Source organism: Gekko japonicus, unplaced genomic scaffold, assembly GCF_001447785.1.
Source record: "Gekko japonicus isolate JY-2015 unplaced genomic scaffold, Gekko_japonicus_V1.1 scaffold348, whole genome shotgun sequence".
Classification (NCBI taxonomy): domain Eukaryota; kingdom Metazoa; phylum Chordata; class Lepidosauria; order Squamata; family Gekkonidae; genus Gekko; species Gekko japonicus.
This window is the reverse complement of record NW_015159720.1, coordinates 407,072-422,226: the sequence shown is the minus strand read 5'-3', so window position 1 is coordinate 422,226 and position 15,155 is coordinate 407,072. Positions and strand designations below refer to the sequence as shown.

The window sequence follows — 15,155 nt, the reverse complement described above, 5'->3', positions numbered from 1 at the left end:
AGCTGGCGGCGAGGGAGGGAGGCAGGGAGGCAGGGCCCAAGCAGAAGGCCCTGCAGGCTGTCTGTCTGAGGAGCGGGGTGGGGGAGCAATCAACCTCTCCTCCCTCTCCATGGACCCATTTCCTTTTGGGGAGACAAGTAAGGCAAGAGACCACTGAGAATCCTCCCAAGAACATGAGAGGCAATAATAACCAGTACATGCATGGAGCCCAAACCTACTGGCACCAACTGGAAGTGTACCAAGACAGAGGTGTAGTCTGGGTTTTTCCCTGTGGCCCCTCCTAGCCAACAGCTGGGCCACTGTGTTTCGCAACAGGCACTGAACCATCTTCAAGGGCAGACCACCGTAGAGAAAATTGTCGCAGTCTTGACATAACGTTAGAAGCCACTCCAGCATGCACTGGAAGTCCTCTAACCGTTAATGTCTGTGTTGATCTAAAAAGCAGCTTCAGGAGGGAGTAGAGCATTTTAGCTCATTCAGGGTCAGGAAAAAATGAATTCTGGAGCTTTAACTCTTCCCTCGATAGTATGAACGTTGACCACACCATAAGCCTTCTTGACACTCATTTTAATGACCCACAGAAAAATGGCCGCGAGCCAGCGTTAAATTCCCATCCCTCTCCACAGCCCTGTCATTCTCTAATCCAGACCTTTCCTCATCTTTCACATCCCCACCGTTATCCCCCCCATTCATTATGTCACCCTTAATTCTAGACGTCCCCAAACTGTAGGCAAATTCTTTGTCCCCTAAGGTGTCCTGATTGAGGGAGGGGGCGTTCTGCGCCGTTGTATCTTTCAGTTATAGGTTTCACTTAACGGTGATAAAAGATGGCTGTCTGGCCAAACAGCTGCTTCCAAGATGTAAATCATCCTCTCCCACCTGCCAAAAAGATCTCAGCCAACTTAATTGTCGAGGCAGCTTCAAATAAGTTGCATTAATGTCAAAACGATGTGACGGTTCTGGCACCCCCAGCCGGAGAAGAATGGCTGTTGAGGGCAGGCGGACGCCCCGCTGCTGCCGGGGGAGAAGTTTTGTCACTGCTGCTTAGCTTGGTTTCTGCCTCTCCCAAAGCGGACAGTTTCTGAAAACTTTGCATTAGGCGTCGTATCGTTGACAATGGCGTTTGTCGGGGGTGAGTTCCCTCTCGGAGTTGTCAGTTCTACAGAAGCCGTTCCGCGTCTGCTTTGGCGCTGCCGGCGGAAAAATGGGAAGAGAGGCAGTCTGGGAATATCTTTGCATCTGCACAGCAAACGAAGTCCAAGTGTTGCTTACGTTTCAAGATGGGCTGGGTTTCAGGCAGGTCTACGATTCTGTCCCTTTGGATCCCTAAGTCCTTGAGGGTGTTACTTTATTAATAGTAATATTTTATCTTACTATCACATTTTTAGTCTTACCCTTCTGCTAAGAAGATCGGGGATTTCCCTTATCTCATTATACATTTTTTATGCCGCCTTCCCATCCAGTCGGGGTCCCCAGGGTATCCCTGGGAGGTAAGCAAGGCTCCGAGGACCAATGCTCCCTCTAAGCTGCAGAGTCTTGTGAGCAAAAATTCTGCTTTGTGGGCTACTGGCATTAAAGTTGTGAGCGAGCAACTTAGCTGCTGCATAAATTAGTTTACTCTGGAGCCATCCTTCATGAGCTAAGACAAAAATGTGAGCTGGAGGCTAAATAACTGTGAGCTAGCCTCGCACTAACTCAGCTTAGAAGGAACACTGCCGAGGACGCGGATGAGCCCAAGGGCTCTGCAGTAAACTTAGTTGCTAAGCAGTGATTCGAATCCAGATCCTCCCCAAGTCCGACAGTTTCAAGATGCATTGGTTGTTCTTCCAAGGTATCCACAGTACCACTTTTTAACCTTCACAACAGCCCTGTGTAGTAGTCCATACTTCATCAGACCCAAGTTTTGTTGAGGGCAAGGCCAATGCAACTCAGCCTCAGCTGGGGGCATCCAGTGCAAAATAACCCTCTTTGCTCAGACCAGAAAGGAAAGCCAGTGTGGTATAGTGGTTGAGGGTCTAGAAGACCCAGATTCAAATCCTCATGGAAGCTTGCAGGGTGACCTTGGGCCAGTCACTCATTCTCAGCCTGACCTACCTCACAGGGTTGTTGCAATGATAAAATTGAGGAGGGGAGAACTTCGTGAGCCACTTTGGGTTCCCACAGGGGAGAAGAGTGGGCTTTAAATGAAGGTGATATCCCCCGGACATGCTCTGGTGCACCTGATCATTAAAAGATTTCTTGGCTGCAATTTTATCCTTTGGCTGAGGTAGGTCTTGGCCCGCCAGCCAGATCCAGATGGTGAGAGGGTTGGAATCCAAGCCTTATGAGGAAAGGCTGAAAGAGTTGGGTATGTTTAGCCTGGGAAGGAGAAGGCTTAGAGGGGACATGATTGCAGTCTTCAAGTATTTGAAGGGCTGTCATGTAGAAGATGGAGCGGATCTATTCTCTCTTGCTCCAGATTGCAAGACTAGATCTAATGGGTGGAAATTTCAAGGGAGTCGTTACCGGCTAAATATCAGGAGAAATTTCCTAACTGTAAGAGTGGTTGAGCAGTGGAACAGTCTGCCTCGGGAGGTGGTGGGTGCTCTTTCGCTGGACGTTTTCAAGCGGAGGCTGGACGACCATCTTTTGGGTATGTTGTAGGTATGTAGGGCTATCTTTCGGCTCTGCTCCTGCAGAGTGCAGGGGGTTGGACTAGATGACCTGCAAGGTCCCTTCCAACTCTAACATTCTATGATTCTATCCGTGCCTGACAGCCTACAAAATTTGGTATTGGGATTTGGTCACCTACCACACAACCCCTGCTTCGTGATTTGCATGACAGGCGTACCAGCAAATCAACTGCAGACTGAGTCTTGCCCTCTTGCACTTCTGGCGCGCTCTTTGCTAAGGAAGCCTGCGGTAGGCCTGAGTCCCTGGGAAGCCCATCCTGGGGGTTGATTTCGGAGTTCACTTAGGCAAGGGTGGGGGGATTCAGCTGAACGTCCCTCTGGGTTTTGCTTCTCTTACCCAACTGGCATCTCTGTGATGTGCCACTGTAGACATCTTAAGGAATCCATCTCAACAGACTGATTGGGCCAGTTCTGATCTTTTTATTTATTTATTGAAATGGTTGCAAAAATCTTTGGTCTTGCAGACGGTTCTGCCACTGGGAAGAAGAGGAGAGACCATGGGTGGGTTGTAGCTTCTGCACAGCGGTTTGTGCCCTGAGCTGGGTGGCCCAGGCTAGCCCGATCCTGTGAGAAGCTAAGCAGGGTTGTCTCTGGTTAGTCTTTGGATAGGAGGCCCCCAGTGAAGTCTGGAGTCATGACGCAGAGGTGGGCAATGGCAAACTGTTCGCCAAATGGCTCTATTTCTTTAATAAAGATTGGGGAATTATGATATTAATATGCAATTGGCATCTCTATAGGATTAGACCTGTATATACCAGAGTTAGAATTCCCAAGAACCCAGGAATAGACAAAGAGACTGGGTGGCTAAAATAAGGATTTCTTTACTAAATATTCTCAAGCACACAAACAATAATTAAATCTCAGTGGCGGCTCCTACATGGTGGAACGAGCTCCCGGAGGAGATCAGGGCCCTGCGGGACCTTTCACCATTCCGCAGGGCCTGTAAGACGGAGCTCTTCCACCAGGCTTTTACTTAGGAGCCGCCACTACCACTACCAACAACAACAACTATCTCGTGGCAATAACAGGTAATGGGATGGCCCATTATAAAGATCTAGCCACAGTGTTCCAGTGGATCAGTACCGCTGAAACGGGCTTTTGGGTAACATCTATAGGTCACCATCTTGATGTGATTAAGTGGGTAACATCACTGAGCACTTTATCATTGTTAAATATGCTATTTTATCTGCTTTTATTGTTTTATATTGGCACATGTCGCCCTTGTCTGTGAACCGCCCTGAGCCTGGTCGCAGGGACGGCGGGATAGAAATACAATAATAAATAAAATAAATAAATAAATTCACACACACAATATAGACTTAAGGAAGCAGAGGTGATTGATAGCTAATGGAGGGGTTATGGGGTGATACTACCTGTCCAGATGTGCAGAGGTCCATGAAGAAAGGATTGTGGCCTTAAACCCAGAGGGTTTCAGGGGTGGACTGCCAGTTGGCATCAGGGCAGAAAACACACGGTCTGAGGCCACGTGTTCGTTGGGATATACCCTATGAAAGACAATGCAGACCAATGGCCGGCCCTGGGGGCTGGTCTCAGGTGAGAACAGTAGATTTCCTGGACCAATGATGAGTCCCAGGGGTGTGTGGCATCAGGATGGGCAAGGCCTAGATGTGACCAATGGGCTTCCAGAGAGGCAGGGTCTGGATTTAACAATAGAAGCCAGGTGCTGGGTGGCTAGTTGAATGGATTATCTGGCCACTAATGGTCCTGACCGAGGCAGTTGAATAGGTTCCCAAATATAGACAAAAGTTGGGATGAGTCCCTGATTAGCATCAGGAAGGATCGTTAATCATTTGAATGCTTGATTGGTATCCTGAGGGATGGAACAAGGAAGGACAAAGACTTCACACATAGACACAGGACAACACAAAAGGGCTGGGTGAGGTACTGGTGAGAAGAGGACTATTTGCCAGGTGGCCTCTGAATCGAAAATGTAGGTACTTCACCTGCTGGAACTCTTGTCATCATCTCTGCTGGGTGGAGGGGGGAAGACTGGAGACTTGCTCTGAGGTTGCCTTATGAAACCTGAAAATGGGGACCCCCTTTTTCAGAGCTGTGGCTAGCTCTGTGTTTCAGAACCAGGAGTGCCTTCCTTGGCCACAGTTTTGTGGGTCTCTGGGTCAGGTTAGAAAGTGGGGTGTCGTTGCTTTGGGGCTACCCAAGAGTAAAAGGCAGTGCCTCTGGCAACAAAACCACCTCTGAATGTCATTTTCCTTGAAAACCCTACAGGGTCTCCATAAGTTGGCTATGACTTGATGGCACCTCCCACCACCAATGAAGAGGTTCATGCTGCTGAGCATCATGGAGGCCTCTGTCAGAACGGTGTTTGCAACCCCAGGATGGTGGCTGCCTCGTTGGACACCTAGTTTGTGTTCCATAACAGGACTACAGCTAGAGACAGGTCACTGGGGGCTGACCCCTTGCAGGATCTGAGTAGCTTCTGTACAGTTCCCAAGGGGTCTCTCATTGACACACATTAGGAGGCGATGGACTTCTGGTAGCTTAGGCTGGCTTTATGGGTTGATAGCTGCTGTTTTAGATAGGCTCTTGAATTTTTATGCTGGCTTCATATTCTTCTCAGTGTGTTTTTTGCATTTTTTTAACCTGCTGCATATTGTTTAATTTGAATTGCGTTGTGTTATTCTGAATAAGCCATTTTGAGGAGAGGAGGGTAAGAAAGGACCTGAGCAAGCAAGTTCTGTTTCTCCCAAGCGGTGCTGAACGGGATCTTCGTGTCAGGACTCTGCGCCGCATCTCGTTTTTACTTCCCTCTCTTTTGCCACAGTGGTTCCACCGGGAAGTCCGGGGCCCATCACTCGGCACGAATCCTACGACAGCTTGGCCTCCGACCACAGTGGACAGGAGGATGAAGAGTGGCTTTCTCAGGTATGGGAACGGTGCGCCCGATTCCTGGGCAACAACATCAGCTGAACTTCTGCTGGGTTAAAACTGAGCCCCCGGCAGACAAAGGTGAAGATGGCACTATGTGCCGGGGTTTGTAACATAATGGATGTGGCCCGCCGTGCTGTGTCGTAGGTACAGGATGTGCTCTGTCCTATATTGCAGCCCTGTGTTTTGGGATCCAAACGGCAAGACTCAGATAAGCCGGGCCCCGGATTTACTGTGGGTCCTGTTAGTGGCCCTGCAGGGAGAGTGGAGGAGAGAGCAAAGAGGGCGATGGTGGCTGCAGGAGCTCTCGCCAGCGGAGACAGGAAGGGGCCAGGCTGCAACAAGCGCAGGAAGCTTGGTCCTGCCCTGTCTCACTGCTGGGCCTATCCCAGGGGCCGGAGAGGGCTAGGGGGCGGGGGGCTGATAGGCCCATTTAAGGCACTGTGCCGACCCTGTCACCCTCTTTGCCACGTGGGGCACCCCTGAATTCTGAGCGCCGCATTTAGGTGGCTGGCAGCGTCCCCCTGTGTATCTCTGAGTGTTTGGACATTCACAGAACTCATCTGGATTGTCAGCATTCACATTGACATTCCAGCACCTTTGGGACATTCACAGTAACGGGACTTATTTTTTAAAGCGAATCCCCTGTCAGAAGTCCTTTGGGTCACTCGAGGAGGGCACAGAGATGCTTTAAGTTTTGCTAAGTGGAAAAAGCAACCGTATCTCCTCGGAACGCGAAAGACGCTCGTGTCGCCTGAGCCAGCCACTTTAGATTAAAGCCCGCGGTGCGTGTATGTTTTTCCCGAACGCAAGTGTTGTTATCGACGGTAACAGCATGCGGCGAAGAAACACTGCCCTTCGCTTCAACTTCTCAATTAGAAGAGTGGGTAATGCATGCTGTCATTGGGAAGTAGATACAATATGTTTGTCCTGCACGCGGCGGGGGGAGCGAATAGGAACATCTGGCCGTACCCTCGGTGAAATTGCAGAGGCATCTGTTTACCTCTCGGCTGTGCGGCACTGATGGTTTCGAGCTTAAAATATACAGAATGCTTTAGTCGTGGCCTAATTTACATAGCTGAGCAAAGAGCCGCTTGCATCAGGCAGAGTCAGCCTGAGTTCCCCCCACGAGAAGGGGAAACGTGGGTGTGGGATGGAGCAGCCTGGGCGCTCTCATTCTTCTGAGCTTGGAAGGAATTGCCCGAGAGCAAGACTATGTAAAAGAAACAAAATTACTTCTAACAATCATAAGTCACCTAGAGCACTGAAATTTGAGCATCAGCAGAAACAATAGGTGCTCGCTTAACCAAGGAAACGCATCTCCGCAAAGATACAGCCAACGTGGAGAAGAATACAGATGTCTCTGAAAGTCTGGGTCAATTTAGATTGGGGGTCTCGGTTTCCTCCCGCCCCTCCAAGCATGGTTGCTTTTCCCTTTTCTGATCTTCGAAACTGTGCTTCTATAAGACATGCCCTTGTTCTTTCGATGCTTGAGTTTGTTGCTCTCACTCATGTTAGTACACCCGATTTGGAGAGCCACATCTGATGCGACTGGTTAGCTGTTTTGATACACTATCCACGGAATGGGAAAATGGATGTCCATTTCAGACTTTTTGCCCTTGATGAGGTCAAGGAGGGTAGGAAAGGAAGAGCAGGGTGGGGTTGGAATGTACTTAGCACTTGGTCAGTTTTAAAGGAGCTGAAAATAGAACTGTGTGTTTCACTCAAATACAGAACTGCTGTCAATCACAACATCACCATGGCCCCGGTCACACGGGCCGGATAACGCGGGGGGGGAGGGCTTTTTGTGCTGCCGCAATTAGAGCCGCCATAACGCGATCCCACGCATCGGCGGCATGCCACGGTTCCTTCCCTCCGCGCCTCCGCATCAACGAGAGGCCGGTGGGAAAAGCCGCGGCCAGCGCGATCACACCGAGGGACTCTGGAGGCAGCCCGTGGCAAACTGGTTGCTAGTATCTTCGAGCAGGTAGTTTTTAATCGCGCATTTTTGGTGGTACGCCACGGGTGCGCTCACTTCCCAGATGTTGCGGTGTGATTGCGGCTGGATAATCCGCCATGCAATCGTCGCTTTCCCGTGGCAAATCCTCCATGTGAACAGGGCCCACGTTGACTTTCCTCCTGGAGTGGGTAGCGTTACTGGCTCCGGGGTGTGTGGTTACTCCCATCATCCCACCCCGCAGTTCGCATCTTTAGATGCTGCTTGGGAGGGGTGGGAACACTGAAAACCTCCAAAGTGTCCCATCATTAACAGTCTTGCTCAGGTCTTGCAAACTGAGACCTGTAGCTTCCTTTGTAAGTCGTAATGTGTAGCTCCACGTTTCAGTTCCCGAGATGCTGATCTTTTTTCAGGATACAAACATTTTGTGCTCATAAGGTAGAGAATATGAAGATACCTGACTAGCTTCAGAGCTTAGCTATAATGCGCCGTTGGGCTTGGCTGTAATCCTGTTTTGGTTATCCTTTCCTAGGTTGAAATTGTGACCCACACTGGACCCCACCGGCGCCTGTGGATGGGCCCCCAGTTCCAGTTCAAAACGATTCACCCTTCCGGCCAAACGACAGTCATTTCGTCCAGTTCTTCAGTGCTCCAGTCCCATGGCCCCAATGACACCCCCCAGCCTCTCCTGGACTTTGATACGGATGATCTGGACCTAAACAGTCTCAGGTTAAAAAAAAACCAAAACATTTTGGCACGAATGATCCCAGTTCTGTCCCCCCCCCCCCCCCCCCGTATTTTATTTTATAGTAGTTTCTCCTCACATGGGTAGAAACTTGATTTTGTCAGGTCTTCCCTTACTCCTTCCAGAATTTATTTCGGTTTTATGTGTATTTTCAAAAATTCTAGTACTCAGACTTATCAGTGCCTCAGATAACCTCTTCCCTCACATATGATTTTTTTGGTCATTGTTATTACTGGACAAAACTAAATCACATGGTGGAAATATGTTTCTAGCTGCTTCTTTGCCAACAGCTATAACATTCCAGGATAACAAAGCAGGACCTAATGCTAGTTCATGACTTCTGTTCCCTCTGAGAGTGACTCATAGCCCGATCGGGGAAGAGCACCCCTTGTTTAATGTTACTTGTCTTTTTGGATTTGCTTTGCATCGTTCTTGCTTTAGATGTATTTTAAAAAATCACAAATTGAAATCTTTCCTATCAGTCGCTGCAAAGGGCTGGGGAAGGTAAAAACAGGGACCCATACAGAGTTTTTAAATGGTGGAGGTGGATTGAAAGTGCCTTTCTCTGATGTCAGAACAAACCCTTTTTGATGGTGATACCGGCTGATTTGGGGGAAAGCTCTCTGTGAGTGTGTGTGTGTGGGTCTTATTGCCTAGTGCAGGGTTCCCCGACACGGTGCCCATGGGCACCGTGGCCTGCCAGCACTTCCCCTTGCACCTGCTGAGCTTTTCAGAAAGTGGGTGGGGCTTTTGTAAGTGAAGGCGTGTTGTTGGTTTTTCCGCGGGGGAGCCAGCAGCAGCAGCAACTGGAGGGTCAGGAGGACTAGTAAGCGTCCAGGCTTGTGGTTCCATTTCCCCCTTTAAGCTTTCCTCTTTCTTCCCCCTTCTCCTCCTCCTTCTTTCTCCCTAGGGCTGCGGTCACACGCGCCAGTTGAAGTGGAGGGGAAGCGAGGCTGTTTCCTCCAGAGGAATCTGACACACAGTGGCGAGATCACACATCCCATTGTAGCTGCTGGCTCAGCCTGTCACTGTGTGATCAGACGCAACTGCGGGTGAATCGGGGGTTTTATTGCTGTTCATTTCTCATGCGGGTAAATGAGGAATCGCACCTCCGCACTGAAGGCCCCCTATGGAGTATGTGATGATGCGCATACTGCAAGGGGGGGGGAACAGCACGGAGTCGGGATGGCCTGGTCAGACCATCCCCACAGCATGAGAGCGTTCTTGCGTGATCAGATGGGGAAAGTCCGTCTGTGGCCCGTTGGAACCCATTAGAGCCAGGCTTTCCCCAGTTTCTTTTAACTCCACTTCTGTGGCAGAGCAGCAGGGTTGCCGACAGCTGCAGGACGCTTCCCAGATGTTGCTGTCTGATCAAGCCCTTTAGATCCATCAGGCATTCGCAGCTATGTTGGATCTGATCGCAGCCTAGGCCTCTCATTTCTTTTTATTCCCCTTCTGCAGGTTTTTTTTTTTTGCAAAGGGAAGACGGAGGAATTGGGTTTGGCGCCACTGTCTGTGGCAGCCATTCCAGGGTGGTGGCCACCGTCCCCTCTCGAAATCCCAAAGGTCCCAACAGCCTCAAAAGGGTTGGAGACTTCTGGGTTAGTGCCTAGATGAACCTGGCCAATAAACATCTCCCTTCCCCAACTCCTGGAGCAGGTCAGTGATTCTTGTTTTTTTTGGCAAAGTGAAGGATATTTCTGCATGAAATATTTCAGCAATGTAAAAGGTTAGAGGAAGATGGACATTAGAAGGAGAGCCGGTCTGAGTTTCCACTTGTTGATTGGTGTGTAGGTGTATAACCCAAACTTCAAAGCTGGACTCACACCGTAGATGAAAGAGCAAGAGTCCAGGAGCACCTTGAAGACTAACAAAATTTGTGGCAGGGGAGGAGCTTTCGTGAGTCCCTGCTCCCTTCCTCAGATACAGCTAGAATGGGAGTCCACCTGTCCTTATATCTTGGAGAGCGGAGTGATGTCATGTTTAGTCACTACTGCAGAGGAAAGAATTCACTGTGCCTGTTTTGTGAAGAGCCAGACGGGATATCATCTAGCCTGTCAGCTGCAGGAACGAGGCCACGGCCAAGCCGTGCTGGGACCTCCTCCGGCAGAGGCTTGGTTCTTTACAGGGGAAGGCCTTTGAGAACCGGGTGAGCAGGAGGCAGCGACCTTTGGTGGGGCCCCTGCATGGGACGCTGAGAGGCAGAAACGGTGGGAAGAGCCGGGAAACGGAGGCTTCAGCTGATGGGTGAAAGGGTTTGCCCTGGCTAGGGGAGGTCGAGGAGATGCCCCGGAGCTGCCCCGGAGCTGCAGGAGGGCAAAGGGCCTGCCTGGGTGGAACCCTGATGCCCTTTGCTCCAGGAGCCAGTGGGGTGACAGAAGCTCACCGCCTTTCAGCTGAGCCCAGCAACGTCTCCATGGCAGCCTGACTCTGGTCAGCGCAGAGGACCTGGGGAATAGACCTGCACTTACCGGATCCAGGAGACGCACCAGCATTCACACCGCCTGCCCGGAGTGTCGTCTCCCTGTTTCCACCCAGCAGACACTCACCCCCACCCCCAGCATTGAACTCTGTGTTCACCTCCATCTGTGAAGTCTGCACGTTCGACACGTTTGGAACTCACTCCCCTCTCCCCTTGGAAACTTAACCTGCCATATTTAGAGAACCCGCCGGCAGCCATCTCAATTCCCCCACTGAAAGGGCACGTCTGCAGCCTGTGACTGGTGTGCCTCAGGATCTGTGGGAAGGAACACGAATCCAGCACTGTCCTCGGGAGAGGAGGACCAGAACTGGGCCTCTCAAACTTCCTCTGAAGACCAGCCCGGAGGGGAGACACTGCAGGGGCAAGGGGTTCCAAAGGCCTTCCTGCAGCTCAGCACTCGCGTGGCCTGCAGACCGGATCTGCTGTGGCTTGGAAAGCATCCTGGGCTCAGCCTGTTTTGGAATTGTGAGATGTGCTGTGCACACCCCCACAGGCATCTTGCTCCTCCCCCCCCCCCGGGAGGGTCCATCCCACAGCTTAAGCACCAGCGACCTCAGATAAAAAGTTCAGACATGCCCCTCAAGTCTCTGGTCTGGCAGCACCTTCAAGGCCAGCAAGGTTTCCATGGTGTGTCTCTCAAGAGTCCAAGCTCCCTTCAGTCTGCTGAAGGGAGCCTAGACTCTCGGAATCTTCCACCCTGGAAATCTTGTTGGTCTCTCAGGTGCTACCAGACTTGCATCTTGCTCTTCCACTGCATACCAGCACAGCTGCCCACCTGGAACACCCCTCAGATCTGTACCTGACATCCAGGGGTCATTTCGTAGAAAAAGAGGTGCAGGAGCTCATTAGCATAACTTATTTGCATATGCCACACCCCCTAACATCACTGGCAGTGTGTCAGAAGGCAACACCCACCGCTCAGGCTCCACTGGACTGTTTTGGATGGCTAGCTATTGGGGGGCGGGGAGCGTGCAGACCTGCCCTCACAGAGGAGGGAGAGCTTGTACTTGAATAAAACTTGGTCTTAAAGGTGCCACTGGACTGTTTTGGACCGGGGGGCCGGGGGGAGCTCTGCAACTTACCTGGCTGCTTCTTGCTCTGACTGAGGGCTGCTGGGAGCAGGGGGTGGGGCTTGTTGCATGTGCCCGCCCCCTGGGCTCTTTATTGCCAGAGCTCCGCTCCGGTGCGCTCCTGCAGGAAATGACCCCACCTGACATCTGTTTGGAGGCTGGCCCCAGTACAGGCTGATCCACTTAGAGATTAGACACCTTCCTATCAATACTTGTGTGTGTGTGTGTGTGTGTGTATGTGTATTAGCAGCATTCGAGGCTTATTTTCTGTTTAACAAGCAGGGATTCAGACCCCTCAACAGCCGGTTGTCATTTCCATTGCAGGATCCAGCCTGTTCGCTCCGAACCCGTTAGCATGCCAGGGTCATCCCGACCAACTTCGGACCGCAGAGGGATTTCCACAGTGGCCGACGCTACCTCAGGTAGGACAAGCATTTATGAACGGCTGCTTCCGGCCTTCCTGACGGTGTCGGTTGTGTGTATTTGTTTTTAAGTATGCATATCGCGTTTCTTCCTAGCAAATGGAAGAACCCTCACTGCTGGTGAGCAGAGGACTCCCTGTTGGGGAAGAGGAGACCTTTCCTTAGCATTCATGGGCTTCGGTGGTTTCCCAGTCTTTGTAGCAAGCTTGTAAATTGCCTCTCTGATCACCTGTGGCGAGGGAAGGTCTAGTGGAGGGGAAGAAAAGCTGTTTTGTTTTCCTCTTTAAGCATCTTTGTTGTGCCAGAATAATGACTTTTTGTGGACAAGTTGGCTGATAAAAAGTTCAGTGGGCTCCCGGAATGTTTTGTGGATTAGGGTGGATCCGTTTGGAAGGCTGTGATCATCCATACAGCTCTGAAGAGTAGGGAGCACAACAGGGAAACACATTCCCTTCTTCACACATTAGTTACTAGTTCCCCAGAGGCAGACGCATTTTGTGGCATAGCACAGATATCACCTTACCTGTTGCTTTTTCCTTTGCATACCCAAATGTGGAAAGCTTCGCCTTACCATGAGTGTTGTCAATAAGCCTGAATGGGCTAGGCTGAAATGCATTTTTTGTTCTTAACATCAGCCCAGATTTTGGAAGACCCCTGTGCTGCTTACCTGTCGCCGCCTCCCATTATACTTCCTGGGCCTGCTGTGCCTGGGAGTGACCACTAATTCTCCAGTGATCTACCTGCATCTCCCTCCTGCCTCACAGCCCTGCAAGTCTGTGGAGGAGGAGTATCCAGAGGCAGAATTAGAAGCTCCTCGCGGCAGCTTCGAAAAGCAGCCAGGTATCACCCAGTGCCAGGGCTGACTAGAAATACCTGTCTTGATCAGATGGAACGTGTTGCCTTCAGAGAAAAACGAGAGAGAAATCAATCATCTCTGTGCTTGGCCTCTTATGAGACCCAGAAACTAGTGATCATTTTTTGGAATAGGCTGCTGTGTGGTGGAGATTTTGGAGTTGGATCCTTCCAGGTTTTCTGCTGGTGCAAGGAGGTGGGGAGTGGGGGGGCTGCTTTTTATTTATTTATTTATAGTCAAATTTATACCCCGCCCTCACCGCAAAGCAGGCTCAGGGCGGCTTCCAACAACAACACAACAATACAGAATAAAAACATAAATAATATAGAATTAAAACACAGCATTGAAATAGTACATTATAAAATATCAGAGTCCTGGCGGCAGTTAAAAATCAAATGAATAAAGTGTTTTCAAACAGAGTGCTTCGATTTTATTTCACGTAAAGTGTTTAGATGTTATTCTGCTCGTTCTTGAGGCAGCTGCTCAATGTTAACATTACGGGCTATATACCTTTTTTCAGCTAGACATAAGGTCTAGGATTGATATGGCATGGGTTTCGACCTCAGTTATAAAAAATATAGAAGAAATAGAAATTTTACCATCAACCTTTGCGGATCATAACCCAGTCGCGCTTTCTTTAAAAAACACAAGTAGGAAACCTAGGTGGATAATGTACTTAGATATTTTGAAAGATAAGGAGATAGCAGACAAAACCAAAAATGTAATAAAAGAGTTTTTTAAGATTAATACTTCTAAGGAAACCCCTGTAGATGTAATTTGGGATGCCTTCAAGGCATACATAAGAGGTTGGTGGATTAACCAGAGTGCTTGGGAAAAGAAACAAAATAATAAAAAATATGATATACTGACATTAAAAATACAGGAGGAAGAAAACAAGATAAAAAATAATAAGAGGAACTCAAATAACATTAGATACAAATTAGATAAGCTGCAACATCAACTTAATCTACTCTTAACCCAGGAGGTAGCAAAAAAAATAGAATTCGCTAAGTTGTACTATTTTGAAAATGCTAATAAGCCCATGAGGTGGCTGGTTTATAAGCTGAAAAAAGATAAAGAGAAAAGAGTAATTAAGGCACTAAAAATGAGAAAGGAGAGGAGAAGTTCTCACAAAAAGATATTAAAGGGATAGTAGAGAACTTTTATAGATATCTGTATCAAAAACCAGAAATAGTAGATAAGGAAGTACAAGATTATCAAAATAAATGGGAAAAGGGTAAATTTAATAAAGAGCAAATAACAATACTAAACGACCCGATCACACCCTTTGAAATAGCAGAAGCAATAAAAAATGGGAAAAAACGAAAATCCCCAGGCTCAGATGGCATCCCCACAGAGTTCTATCAAATATTTGAAGAACAGATCTCAGACCCATTTAAAGAGTTAATACAAAATATTCCCAAATCAAATAAAATGCCCACCTCATGGAATGAAGCTATAATAACCTTGATACACAAACCCAACTCAAAAGAAGAAGAAATAAAAAATTATAGACCCATTTCCTTACTAAATACAGATTACAAGCTATTCGCAAAAAATTTTGGCTAATAGATTGAAAAAGGTATTAGTATCCATAATACATAAAGATCAATCAGGATTCTTACCCAAAAGAAGAATACAAAATAATATTAGAACTATAATTAATGTGTTAGAATATTATGAACTTCATCCAGGAAAACCAATGATATTAACTCTATTAGATGCAGAAAAAGCGTTTGATAATATTAATTGGAGTTATATGCTAAAAAAATTTAAGGTTTGGGAATGCGGGAACAACTTTTTCACAATGATTAGGACAATATATAATAACCAAAATGCCAAAATTCAGGTCAATGGGGAGTATAGTCAGAATATCCCCATTCAAAAAGGTACTAGACAGGGTTGCCCCCTATCTCCTCTATTGTTTATTTTTACGATCGAGTCATTAGCCGAAAGAATAAGGAATAATGAAATGATAAAAGGTTTGAAAGTGAGAGGAGAAAGTTTTAAACTGCAAGCTTTTGCAGATGACCTGATTGCTATACTA

The 15,155-nt window shown here is 48.5% G+C and overlaps 1 protein-coding gene across 4 annotated transcripts in view; it reads left to right on the top strand.

The window, feature by feature from the left end:
• Positions 1–15,155, top strand: part of BCAS3 (breast carcinoma amplified sequence 3) — an 812,136-nt gene that overhangs the window by 434,141 nt on the left and 362,840 nt on the right. For all 4 annotated transcript variants that reach the window (XM_015420601.1, XM_015420405.1, XM_015420473.1 and 1 more), the window contains 3 exons: positions 5,476–5,576; positions 8,069–8,265; positions 12,158–12,255. In XM_015420601.1, the coding sequence (XP_015276087.1) occupies positions 5,476–5,576; positions 8,069–8,265; positions 12,158–12,255 (396 nt within the window). The remainder of the gene's footprint in view (positions 1–5,475; positions 5,577–8,068; positions 8,266–12,157; positions 12,256–15,155) is intronic.